Consider the following 13,384-nt stretch of genomic DNA (forward strand, 5'->3'; position numbering starts at 1 on the left):
TGCTATTAATAAGTTTGTTTTTATTGGCATCAGTGGATCAATTCATACAGAACCAGACATGAGGACGAGCTGCTCTGATCGAAAAACAACTCCTTGTGCTTGCATAAGAGTTTGGCTGCAGAAACAAAACAAAACAAAAACAATAATCACCTAAAAAAAAGCTTCAGAGGTCCAGTCCATCTACTGTTCTTAAATACTGTGTCATATATTTTGTAACAATGAAACATGAAGAGCATCTTCAGCTGCAAACTGAAAATCTAGTTTTTAGCCATAACAACTGAAATCAAATGCAATTTCCCGTTAAACAGGCTATCGAGCAAACGCAAGTTTAAGAAAAACACAAAAAATGTGCCAACAAATACAAATGAAATAACTTATAAAGTGATCTGATGCACAACTTTAGCTGCACAGAGGCAAAGCGTGGAGGCAAACCTGCACCGTCCTGCGAAAGACACAGGATTAGTTTGCAACAAATGAACTCCGTCCATCTGAGGTTCCACTGAGACCAAAAAAACCCAGAWAAAAAACAAAAAAAACACACCCTGGTCATTTAAAGAAAGCCCGTTTGTTCTGGATAAAACTGAAACGATTTAAATGCAACATGAACGTCCTCTGGACGCATTTCACTGGAATACTGACGATGATGTCCATGATGTTGTGAATAATGAGCAGAAGTAAGACTGGAGTTTGGTGCAGATGGCTTCGTGTTAATGCTGCGTTCAACTGGTGTAAATACACACACACACACGCACGCACACGCACGCGCGCACACACACACACACACACACACAATCAGCTTCCCTGAAACCCGTCAGGCAGCCAAGCACTAATAATTAACACAACTTAAAGGAACAATGCAGTCAAAACAAACAAAACTAAACAAGATTTTTACTTTTGCAGCATGAACATTCAGCGAGGAACAATGAAACACTTTATTTTCAAAATCAAAACAACAAATAAACCAAAGAATAAAAAATTAAATGCATCAAACTTAAGGAAAAATAAGCATGTCGGCCATCTTGTAGTTATTCTTTGTCATTTTGCACCTGGCAACCCACAATTTCAAGTCTACGTCCCAAACCTTCAGGACAGCAGTTTATTAATCATTGCAGGGATTTCCTGTCATGGACTACAGTGATCATCTATCAATAAATCCATAAATCTGAGGTATAACTCAACTATTTCTAGCTTTTATAAAATCTTGTACTCCCCACTATTCCATCAGTTTCCCTCATTTGGGCCAAATGACTAATAAAATACGGCCGATAATGAATTCATGATCAAACTAAACTAATAAAGCGACTTCTTTCAGGTAATTATTTTTCACTGGAATCATGAAAAAGATCCTAATATCGGTTGCCGGAGTTGGAACAAAGCAAGTCGGGTTGGAAGTGACAAAAAAACTTCAAAGATACGAAATGGCAAAACGCGCAGCGTCCCCTCAAAAAAAAAAAAAAAAAAAAGGATTTTCACATTAGCGAGCTTCGAGCTGACAAGTTTCTATGGCTCAAATGAAACAAGACGAAACAACGGCAGAGAGAACAGCACTAACGTCTCAGTAGAGCAGTCGTAGCAGCAGCTAAGTTTTTATTTGTTTCAGTCTGAGAGCAGCAGAAGTCCAGCCATCTCTTCCTACAAGTTGTGGATTTTTATCCGACGTCGTTTCCTGCCTTTCTGACCGGAGCTGGGTCGTTAAAATAATGTTTTTCCATCGTCAGGGAATTAATCGACCAAAAGAAATGCGGTGTTAAAAAGAAATCTGACCGTGAATTACTCAAGTTTTCACCAAAATCTGGGTCACAAACCGGATGAGTCACAGCTCCTGGGTTATGTGGAAAAAGGAGAAGGTGGGGAATAAAAGGCCGTCCAGGTTGCATAGAGATGCTAAAAGCTAAAGCTGCTGTCAGGTCTGAGAGGCTACGCATGAGCAAAGCACAACAGGAAGTAGAATCACAGAGGAGGAAGAGGGAAGGCGGAGGCAGCTGTGAGAGGAGGGCTAGTAAATTTTTGACATTTTTATCTTCCAGTCGGGACGAAAAGCAACGGCAGTGGATTTTATAAACAAGTCGTCGTGCTTTTGCATATTTGGTTAAAAATCTAAGCAATAAATCAGGAAGATTCAATAAAGGCCCAAATCTGTTTACTGTCACCTGCATGTGTGACAATTATTAATCATTTAGTTAATTTATATAAACATTATGGTTGATTTCTCCCAGCTTCTCCTTGAGAAAAAAAAAAAGTTCCTTAATTTGTTTTTAAATACGTACACCTCTTACTGACTAAAGAATCGATCAGTTTCCGTTTTAATTATTTAAGGTTGCAGATTCATCAAATTTTGTTGTCAAAAAGAAAAAAATAAGATTTTCAAATGAGATTAAGTCGAAACGATTTAAGTCCATAAATAAAGGTCTTTAACAAAGACATTTCAGAAATTCATTTAAGTTGCTTTGCAGGTTTAAGACACCTAAAGGACACATTTTTAGAAGTCTGATGTACATTTTTTGAATTAGAAAATAATTAAATTCTGTTCTCCGGTCATTTTTAACGAAGTTTCAGTTCAGCCAGAAATCATCAGCCAGGGACATTTTCTGAACATTGTTTTATGAACACAGTGTTTTGTTTTTAAACTTTGACTTATTAAAAAATTAAGTGTAGACGTGGGTCGACAAATCAGCCGGAGATCGGACTCAAACAATTTTCAGATCAATGAGCCTTCAACGACGACTCAAAAATWTCAAAAATGTATTTATTTTTTTTCCCAAAATCAGTGAGTCCAGGTTGCTAACTTAAGCTGTTGAAAAGCAAACTGCACTTTTCAAAAACAAGTCGACACACATCTGCTTTCAATTCAGGCTGCGAGAGAGAGCGATACTTTCAGCAGATAACAGGAAGGATGAATATGTTACGGCAAAATTCCTCTACTTGTCGTGGAGTAAGAAATGTTGACAGCATTTTGGCTCAGAGCGAAGGAAGAGATCAGCATTTACTACCATCTACATAGAGAAACTCGTGTTTTATGGTGAAGCTAGCTCAGCTAACCAGGCTAATCAAGGGCTGGAAGAAACATTTAGAATGAAAACTAAAGTTAAGGAATCAGCCACAACATTCTAGTCAATGAATGTCTAAGTTGAAATGTAATATTGGAAACAAACCGTCTAAGATGAAACATAGACTGTGCTTTTTTTCTGCCATAAGTGTAAAATGCTTTTTTTTTTTTTGTGAAAACAAGATTTCTAGAGAAATTCTGTTCTTGGCCAAACATCTCCTTATTTTTCCTGCAGCTTCTATGACATTCTGGACATTTGTGCACAAAACACAGTGTGCTAAAGGTAACGTCGCTCCGTTTCTTAGCAACTTGACCAACTTAGTCTTGTTAAAAGTTGAATGTCTATTCTTTGTAGAAATTAAAAAACAAATAGGTTTTAGTGATTGTTAAAGGTCCACAGGACCATGTGTGAGCCTTGTCTGGTGGCCGTAAGAATAAATTCTGCATTTCTGAATGAGTTTACTTTCATCTATGGGATCCTGTTGGTAATTCACAAAGGAAAATGGGATATTTAAAATAGAATAAATTCAAAAATTGACAAAAACACAAGTTTATCAAAAGATAAACTCTATTTTAAGTAGAACTCAATGTAAAAAAAAAACAACAAAAAACAAAAAAAGACTTTTTCCACACCATACTTCATACTTTTTCAGGACAGCTTATGACCCGTTTAACAGTGGGAACGAGGAGGAAGAAGATTACTGCCAGTCAACCTTCATGGTACCTAAAAGCACCGGAGTATTGCTTCAAGACAGACACAACTCCCCCACTACGATTTCTAATGGCTAATTCTCTGCGTAATTTAGAGGCTACAGAGTGCAACAATATTCTCTGAAGTCTTATAGCACTTAAGAGCAGATATATTTTGTTTCTCTTTTTAATCCATGATAGATTAATCCATTTTTCTCTGTTATTTTTTAATCTAGGATGAAAAAAAATAATAATCAAAAAGCATCAGCAGGCTCCTCATGTCGGGAAAAGACAAGCAGAGGGTTTTGCTTCGTCGTCCTGTGTGCTGACTAACGGTTTCGTCTCTAAGAGGTTACGACAAGCGGCCAGGTTTCATCGATTTGTTGTGTTTAACCTGGAGCGGGAGGTAAGTGAAGACGCGGAGCAGAGAATGTGACTAGAGAGCAACGAGAACTCAGGCCTGCAGAGCCTTACGCAGCATTTGGTTCTTTTCTCCTTCCGTACAGAACGACGCAGTAAGCTCCGCAGCTGCATCTGTCCTGTGGTCAAAAAGCTGCAGCGAGCTCCAACCTGCAGATGCAGGAATAAAAAAAAAAACTAAACTAAACAAAACTCAGGCCCTTTGTCCCGTGTGGTGGCTGCATGCCGGCCCGTTTGCTCCTGGCCTCTGTGCTCGCGGCGGCGGACCTCAGGTGTCTTGGTACGGCAGGTGAAAGCAGCCGGGGCTGTCGTCGTCGGGCGACCAGAAGGACGACGGCCGCTTGTGGTGGAGCTCTCTGCGGACGCAGCGGGGACACGGCTGGGCTTTCTGTCGACACTCTGCGTGGAAAACGGCGCCGCACCCGTCACACCTGCTGGGAAACACTGAGGTCAATCAGGGCTGAAACGAATAATCCGATTAATCACGATCAATCCGTTTCTTAGCAACTTGACCAATTCGATTAATCATGATTATATTTGTATATATTTTTTGTGTAGTTTCAGGCTAATTACTGCTCTGATTTTGCTGTTGTAGCAAATTGCATGTCTTAGTCAGGATGCGCTACTTAATGATTATTCGATTACTAAGTTAGTAATCGAACAATCACCATAATTAGAAATCGATTATTTCAACAATGGAATCATCACGACTGATCCAATTATCACAATTGATCCGATTAATCACAATTTATAATGATTACTCAGAATAATCAAATTAACAGCAATTAATCATGATGAATTAAACAACTGATTCATCACGATTAATCAGATTTTAAATTCTTTAAAAAGAAACTCAAGCATTGGTTGAAAGTAAACCAGTTATGTACCATTTACAATGAATGCAAAATACACATATTTTTGTACAATAATCTTAACGTTCAAAAAGGAGTAGGAAGAAGTAGGAGTTTATAAGGAACTTATAAACTCCTATAAATTCAAACCATATTTTCAGTTGGACCCTCATTATTAAATTAAAAATAAATAAACAAACATAGCTTAATTAATTTTCTATTTACATATGTCTGAATATATACATCCATTTTGTGCTTCCTAGTCTTAGGACAAAGACTGAAATTTAAATATTGTGCTAATTCCTGCATATTTGCACTGCTATGTATTGTATTAATGTTGACAATTTCCACTGTCCTAATCAAAGCAATTTAAGTTAAAAACTTTTACGCCATTTCTGCAATTTCTTTTAACAAAATTAAAATCAGTATGAATGACTCCAAGGTTTCTATTTAGGTTTCGTTGCAGTCTCTTTTGGACGTGATCTCACGGCACGGTCAAAACTACAAATATGGCTTCCTATTTAAACACAACCAAAGTCAATAGAATAAGTTGGACCACCTGGGCCTAGTTGTTGCTCCGTTCTCCGCTGTCAGAGTCTTACTGGCAAGCAGATCCAGCTGTTATCAGTTCACACTTTAACACTCAGCTCAACAGCTGGGTGTGAATGTGTGTGTGTGTGTGTGTGCCACGCCACGGCTCAGCGTCTTTCAGGAATCGCTCCTGTTCAGCTCTTATCTCTCTGCTGTCTGTCTCTCCGACTCTTGGTGATGAAGACGAGGCTCTGGACTGTGTCAAGGAAAATCCCCTCTCCCTCTGACTCAGCCGGTGTTATGAACAAAACGCAGAACGAAAGCTTAGAGCGACACGTCCACGCAGATTATCACACTTTACTGGCCAGAGGAAAAAGTCCTGTTTGTTTGTTTTCCAATACAAAACAGTGAAACAGGAGGTTTATGATGATAAATAATCAGTCAGTTCTTATGTTAGTTCACAGGAATGATGAAACAGTTTATGTGGGATCTATCAACACCTCTTAAATCGAGTCTAAACCTTGATTGAACACGACCTCTCCGGGTTAGCTGAGGGCTCTGGATGGATGSGTACCTTCGCGTGACGTTCTCCTGAAAGGGATAGATGACCTGTCCGTTCTGGCACAGCTCGCAGATGAAGCCCTTCTCTCGACACAGGCTGCAGCCGAACACGTGGGAGCTGGCGAATTTGATCACCTTGGACAGGAAGGGGGCCAGTTTCCCGTCGATCACCTGGAGGAGGAGGGGAAATGGAGGAGAGGGGTGAGTGATATGTAAAGCCGATAAATGTTAAAAGCCTCCTAATCGTCCATCGGCTCACTATATCATCATGACAACAGCTCTGGGCTTGAAGTCAACAAGCTCGGTTGGGGAATATGCTTTGAAGAACAACAGCAGGGAGAACAATGGCGTGATCTTCTGCTTTCTTTAGAAAAAAAATCTCTGATTGCTGTTGTGCAATGAGGCAGTCTAAACACTGAGATAAGAAGCAAACCGTATCACTCATCAGMCCAAAAAAGATCTGTGGCGTCCATAAATCATCCTTTGTATGCCCAGCCAGAGAGCAAAGTTGGATTCTGCATCAGTTTTCTGCTGAAAMCCTGACTTGATGACCTACATGTCATCAACAGTCACCAACTAGTGGGATGTCTCTACCACAACTCACAAACTAATCAGGGAAAATACCTTAAACAGTCTCTGCAGGGAATTGTAATCACACATGTTAATGCTAAGTCATTCACAATTTGCACATTTTTGGGTGGTCATCGCAGCTTTTCTGCAAATCTCACCAATCACCTGAACGTTTTCTGGGTTTCCTTCTTCTCTGACATTCAGAAAAGCAGCTGAAGTTTGATCAATCCCGTTAGCTACCTTCTAATTTAACTTCCTGCTTTATGACGTCTTACAACTTTCAAGATTACATTAGGTTTTTACAACCAATACCAGCTAAACAACTAATGCCAGATAAACAGCAAAAAATGATCAAAAAATTAGCTACACAGCGCTTTTACTGTACTAGAGGCTCATTACTCTTTTCACTGTTCAAATTATTCAACAGATTAATAACGTGATCAAGCGTGATTTTTAAACCGCTAAACTCGAGTTTTAGCTTTAAAGCATAAATGTTTTGCTGTTGAAGACGACTGCTTTTTACTTCACTCTCTGGCTTCTGCTTGTTACATTTCAGCAATTGTTCTGTTAACTACAAATAGTTCTGTGGTTTTCAGCAATAACCTTTAGCTTACAGCGTTCACACTTCATTTGTTCGTGGAAATGCAAATTTTCTAGTTTCATTTGTATAAAGGATGCTATTTCAAGAGGATACTTGAACACTTTAAATATTAACTATACTAAAGTCCTGTCGTTTTTTTTTTTTTTTTTTTGCCATGATGATGTTATAGCAAATATGGCAAATTTTGACTCCAACTTTAAAGGAAAAAAAATTCTGTAATTTTACGTTGCAACAGTCACAAAAAACAATATTCTGGTGGGACTGTTTAAATTAAATTAAAAAAAAGGTGACATAAGAATAATGCTAAAGAGGCGTATGACACAAAAACAGATTGTTGTTGGTTTATGGAGAACAAAAAAGAAGAGGAGAGGAAGCAGAAGGAAGAGAAGACGACAGGTAACAGAACGGCCATCTTGTTTTTTGAGATCGTCTTTTATCGCTTGGCGAGTTTCTAAAAGGAGCCGCGGTGGGGTCGGATGGTGGAGGACTGAGGGGGGGAAGGAGGAGCTGTATTGTTGCGTTTCTTCTGTGTACGAGTGAGCAGAGAACATAAAAACTCGACATGTTTCCAAAGCTGCCGGTAGCGAAGCATGAACCGGTTCATGAGCGTATCAAGACCCGCGCACGTCTGACAGAGACAGGGGGGAAAGTAGCAGAAAAAAAACAGAGGAGGAAGTAGGAGAGAGTGGCAGAGGTATAATAAAAACATGAGATCTTGAGAGAGAAGCGAGAGCCTGCATTCAGATACGAGTGGTTCCACCTGGCAGAGCTCTGGACCTCCCAATTATAACCTCCTTCACGCTGTTTTTCAGACGACGAGAGGACAAGAGGAGGACTTGAGGTAGCGAGTGGAGGAAGAAACCACACACGCACACAGATGAAACATAAAACACTAAGATGTACTCATCCTGTTTGCCCCGAATCAGATAGAGGCGAGTAAAGAGCTGCGACACTTCAAACTGAAATGAAATGGTCTTCGGCAGGCAGCAGCACAAACGCAGCGCAAGCAGCTCATAGCAGGACACTGACAAATATGGCCTAAATAACAGGTAGAAAGACGACGTAGGACCAAATAAAATGTATTGTTTTGATTGGTCCTACCCAATAATTTCAGTAAAATAAATGTAAATAAAGCGCTTTTTCAGTATTTACGCTTTTGATTTTCAAGTTGTAAAGTGTATAGGGACTTTAAATGAGTAAATAAAATGCCTGAGGTATAATTAGGATGCGACACAAAGGTAGTGTTTTTCTTTAATGGTCTAAAAAAAGAGTCAGACTTCTGCGTACTCAGGAAATAGCTAAAGGTGTCTACATGATCTATAGTTCAAGCAACGTGTAAAAAACTCAAATGGACCAAAACTGACAAGAGAGAAATAAACCAAAAACTTGCTTAAGTTCACTGCTCATCTTGGGGTCCCCAAATCTCCATGATGACCATTAGATGCCATGTACTCGACGACAGTTTGTTTTCTCATTGATGCCCGAAGAAAAACGTATTTTCTGGTCTAGCATTACAACAATAAACTTGTGGAGTCTAATGGGACTTTAACTGGACCTGTGTGATTCAGTACAATTGTGATAACGACAAGACAATAAATTGTACTTATTCCTTTTTTTTTTTTTTTAGGTAAATGTGGCTGTGACTACATGACACAGCAGTCAGCCCCACATGTAGCTTTAAATACCGCTCTTGATAGACATTTCCATTAGCAACATGCTTCGTTAGGACACTGGTCACATAAACAAGTGTGATTTGTATCACTAAACTGCACACAGTAACTGCAATTAATCATATTTTCAAACAGATTGACATTTATTGATTTTCTCATTGAACAAATTATGGAGGAAATAGTAAAACTAACAATCCCGACAATACCTTTAGTTTTCTTTTTAAAACATAATTAATTGGAATTCATTGTGACAACAATAAATCTGAATTTGTATCGGTTATCACGATAAACGATACGATAAATGCCCACCTCCACACCCCTATTAAATATTAGGTCCATATTAAAATGCATGCACTTGTATCTGAATGTTTCTGTATGACTGGACTGATTTGATTATATATTCCACGGATAGGAAATGCTTTTACACCCAAACAGAAATGTTTAGAAACGTTCTCACAAGTGTTGCGTACTTAAAATAAAGGAACGTGCTCAGTCGAGTCCAGATAATCAAGTTCTAACGGCAGCCAGACGGATCGGACCGGTCCCGAGGGAAGCAGAGAGACGTGCGTGTCCCCCTCCACCCGCACCGAGCCAAACCAAACCCAAAGTAAAGCAGGCCTGCTCAGCCCGGTCCAGCCCAGTTCCAAGTGACGAATGGATCTGCTGATGGAGGCTGACAGGCTCGGTAATTAAGGCCCCCTATAATTGGACTGGGCAGAGTCAAGCGAAAGGCAGCAGAGCTCTGGTGACTGACTGGCTCTCCGAGGGGAACGGTGGGGAAAAGAGCAGGAAGGTGGCCGGTCTGATGGAGAGGCATGGGAGTAACTCTGTGAAAGAGCGAAAGCTTGACAAACAGAAAACAAGTAAATCAAATCCTCCGTGTGGATAAAGCCTGGATGCTTTTCATTAAAACATCCAATTCCAGAGGCTGGTACCAGCTTGTTTTGATCAAAACTAGTTGGCTAAGGTCAAAATTGACTTTAATTTTCCTTAAATGCCCATAAGTCAGCTGTTACTGCCGCAGTAAATAACCTCTGACCGTTTTACAAGCTCCTTCAAAGTGCCACTGGCTGGTGGTGTCACACCGGGACGATAATTCAGACTGTGAAATTTAATATGAACATATAAATATATAAGAAAGTTGCAGTTGTCCTTAGAGACGACAGTAAATCAGCTGCAGTTCAGAGTCGAGGAGTTCAGACCTCTGCAGGTTTCAGAACCACCGGACATGCATCATGATTTAAGATCCTTTAGAGATGCTGCGATCTGAATTTAGTGACCAATATCTGGTCTCCAAATCTCATAAAGCTTTAATTTGCACACGCAAATTCTAGCTGAGTCTTTGTCTACAAGAACAATGACATAAAAAGCTAAAAGAAGAGCATTTTAGGGATGAAACGATTAATCGGCTTAATTGTGATAAATCCATTATTGAAAAAAAAAATCGTCAACTAATTTAGTAATTGACTCATCGACAACTGGATTACAAAAAGAAGCAACACACTCAGAGCAGAAATCAAGTGAAAACTGTACAAAAATACCATATATACTTTTTGCATTTAAGATTAACTCCCCACCCCCCCAAAAAACCCATTTGTCTGTAAATATGTTCTAACCAGAACTCAAGAGGCAGTTTCAGCTTCACCTGGTTCGAATTTTATATTAAAACAAATCTCCTATTAAGTACCTATCCAATTATCAGTTGGCTAATCCAAAAAATAGTCACCAAGTCAAGCAGAAAGGCCTGAGCTCTTCACACGTTGATGTTAGGATTTTTTTTAGCTGCAAATCTTTGCTGCAAAAGATCAAGCATGCACTAAATTACTGCTGTTGTTGCATTTTAGACGATAAGATGTTTATTTTCTAATTTTAAAAAAATAATTGAACTGTTTATTCGGATCTTTTAATGCATTTCTAATATAAAAAAGGCATAAATGGCTAAGTGATATATCTGCAAAATGTGGCATTTCTTTTATCTGATTAATCGCCACACTGCCTGATGTTTGATCCTGAAAGAGCTGAATGAACCCGTCTCACTGACCAAACATAATTAAGACCAAATATTCAGCCGACAGATAATCGCTCGCCCTAAAACCCAATTTTCCTTGTCTAAGGAATAAAACCAGAAAAATACAATAAGTCACTGATTGTGATTAGCCTCCAGTTTAGGGAACATATATTAACTAGAGTTTTCCAACTTGAGATCTGCACTGCATGGCTTGACTCATTAGCATCCTCTTTCTACTACACAAGGTAGAAAGTGACTGTCTTCGACATATCCAACCCATTTTAAGCTCAAATCCAGTCTAACCACTGCATGTGACTGGGTTCTTTATAGTTGAGATGCAAAGCTAAAAAGCGTTGCCCTTATGAAGTGTCAGGAGTGAAGAAGAGCAGAGTCACGCAGAGTCATGTTGAGTGTCCATTACATGCTATTAGGAGCTAAGCTAAACATTCTGTAGCTAGCATGTTTCTATAGTTACTGCTGATTCTGAGACCTACAGGTCATGTCATGGCCTCAGGCAGCTAAAGATAAATAGCTGATCATTTTTGTCTCTCTGTATTCCTTTGAATACCTTTGTAGCTTCGGTTGTTCCGTCTCCTAACATTTTTTTTAGGTAAAAATGAAAGCTGTTACCACATTAGAGATTTTTTTTAAAGTATGAGGTCACAGAATTTACGATTCATCGGCGTCAACCATGACTTCTGATCAAAAAGAATAAAGAATAAGTGGAAGTATCATGTAGTCTAAAGTCTTTAGAGAATAATGACTTGTGCAAAGACCTTTCTGATGACATAAGACTAAACTGTAATGCGGTTAAATCCTGAAGAGGATGAACCTTAGATTATTTTTATCACACACACCCACTCACAGGTGTTTGGACTCAAGTGTTTACAGATACACTCCATGTTGGGCTGCAGTTGCCACTAAGTTTATCTTGTATTAATTATTACCATGTGAAAATGCTTGTTGTTGTGGTTTCTCAGTTCTGTTTGTTTTCTCTTTCTGCAGGTGTAGAAGCAGACTTCTAAGGTGTTGTCTTTTATTCTCTTTCTTACATTTTTTCTCTCCTCTATTCTTATTTCCTTTAAATTTTAACTTTTTGCCCCATCTCTCTTCATTTTTTTTGCTTTTTTTCCTTGTTCCTTTTCTAAATTTTGAGTCCTACACTGCTGGAAAGGACAAGCTAAATGCAACGTTTAAGATCCCGATTAGCTCTGAACTTATTTATATGCATGTAAATAATACTTAGTGCTGTTTGAAGTGAAGGAGGTTAGCAAAAGAGTTCTGATTTAAGTACGTTTTTGAAAAGAGTTCGCTCCAAAACCTTGAATTATACTTTTGCTTTCAGTCACTGGAAAATCTTATTTGTTTAAAAACAGTTTTTGAAAAAGTAGTAGAGTCTATTTTTTCCTAAAATCTGCTGCTTTGTTTAGTTGCTTCTGTCCGAGTTATGCTAAATAATTAGAGAGCCAGAAAGTGATGGGCTTACACAGACTAAGAGAGAGACACAGAAACAGAACCAAGGAGAGATGTTGGCTCCGTAATTGTTTTGCTCACTAATACTTGAAGTTTCAGTCGTCATTAAGACAGAAATCCAAATTATGGGAAACATTTGCTTTTATATTTCAGAAATACGTTGGACGAAGTCAGACCCTAAGTCAGATGATAATACTCTGACATATAATCAATAAAATCATTCAATTTTAGATGAAGTATGAATTTTGTTTTGCTCACCCAAGACATATTTCATAATATATAAAAGTAATTTCACATATGTAATTCAATGACTTGCTGACTAAGAAAAATAATGTTGAATCAGATAAATTATTCATGGAGGCCGATTTTCAAAAAAACAAAAAAAAAAAACAATTATATGTCTCATATGAGATGGAAAAGATTCTTAAAACATAAATATAATTAAGTGGTTTTAATATTTTATATAGATAATGAGCAATATTTATGAAAATCCTTAATTACAAAGAAAAATAAACGAATGCTTTACGTACAAAATGCTTTGCTAATGGAGACAAAACGGGATTAAATGGCAACACGAGGCGTAATTCATGTGCTTTGAACTAATTCAATGAAAAGCTATGCGCATATTTTTGGTAAGTGCCAGAGTTCAGCAAAAGTCAAAACAAAACCTAAACTATCAACCAAATTATTGATTTTATGTGGAAAAATCTCTGCACCTGGATTATCTTTGACCTTTTCCCCTTCTAAAAAAAGCTCCCACAAAAAACCCCCAATAACAAACACCCACTTTTCAGCTTTTCTCTCTCCGCCCCTCCTCCTCCAGTTCAAACTCTTTCTCTGCTGCACGCAGAGTCTTTGTGCTCCAAAACCTCCTAATCCCCTAAAACTGCTGTTTAACAGCCGTTAGCGTGCCCTCTTCGTTCCCTCACACACGCATGTGCACACACACACACACACACACAC

The 13,384-nt window shown here is 38.6% G+C and overlaps 1 protein-coding gene across 2 annotated transcripts in view; it reads right to left on the reverse strand.

Moving 5' to 3' along the window:
* Nucleotides 1-13,384, reverse strand: part of plekhm3 (pleckstrin homology domain containing, family M, member 3) — a 40,629-nt gene continuing 27,245 nt past the window's right edge. For both annotated transcript variants that reach the window (XM_008432787.1, XM_008432795.2), the window contains exons 7-8: nt 6,113-6,270; nt 1-4,587 (exon numbers count right to left, since the gene is read on the reverse strand). In XM_008432787.1, the coding sequence (XP_008431009.1) occupies nt 4,425-4,587; nt 6,113-6,270 (321 nt within the window). In that variant the 3' untranslated portion in view covers nt 1-4,424. The remainder of the gene's footprint in view (nt 4,588-6,112; nt 6,271-13,384) is intronic.

The sequence above is a fragment of the Poecilia reticulata genome, linkage group LG2, assembly GCF_000633615.1.
Source record: "Poecilia reticulata strain Guanapo linkage group LG2, Guppy_female_1.0+MT, whole genome shotgun sequence".
NCBI classification, from domain to species: Eukaryota; Metazoa; Chordata; class Actinopteri; order Cyprinodontiformes; family Poeciliidae; genus Poecilia; species Poecilia reticulata.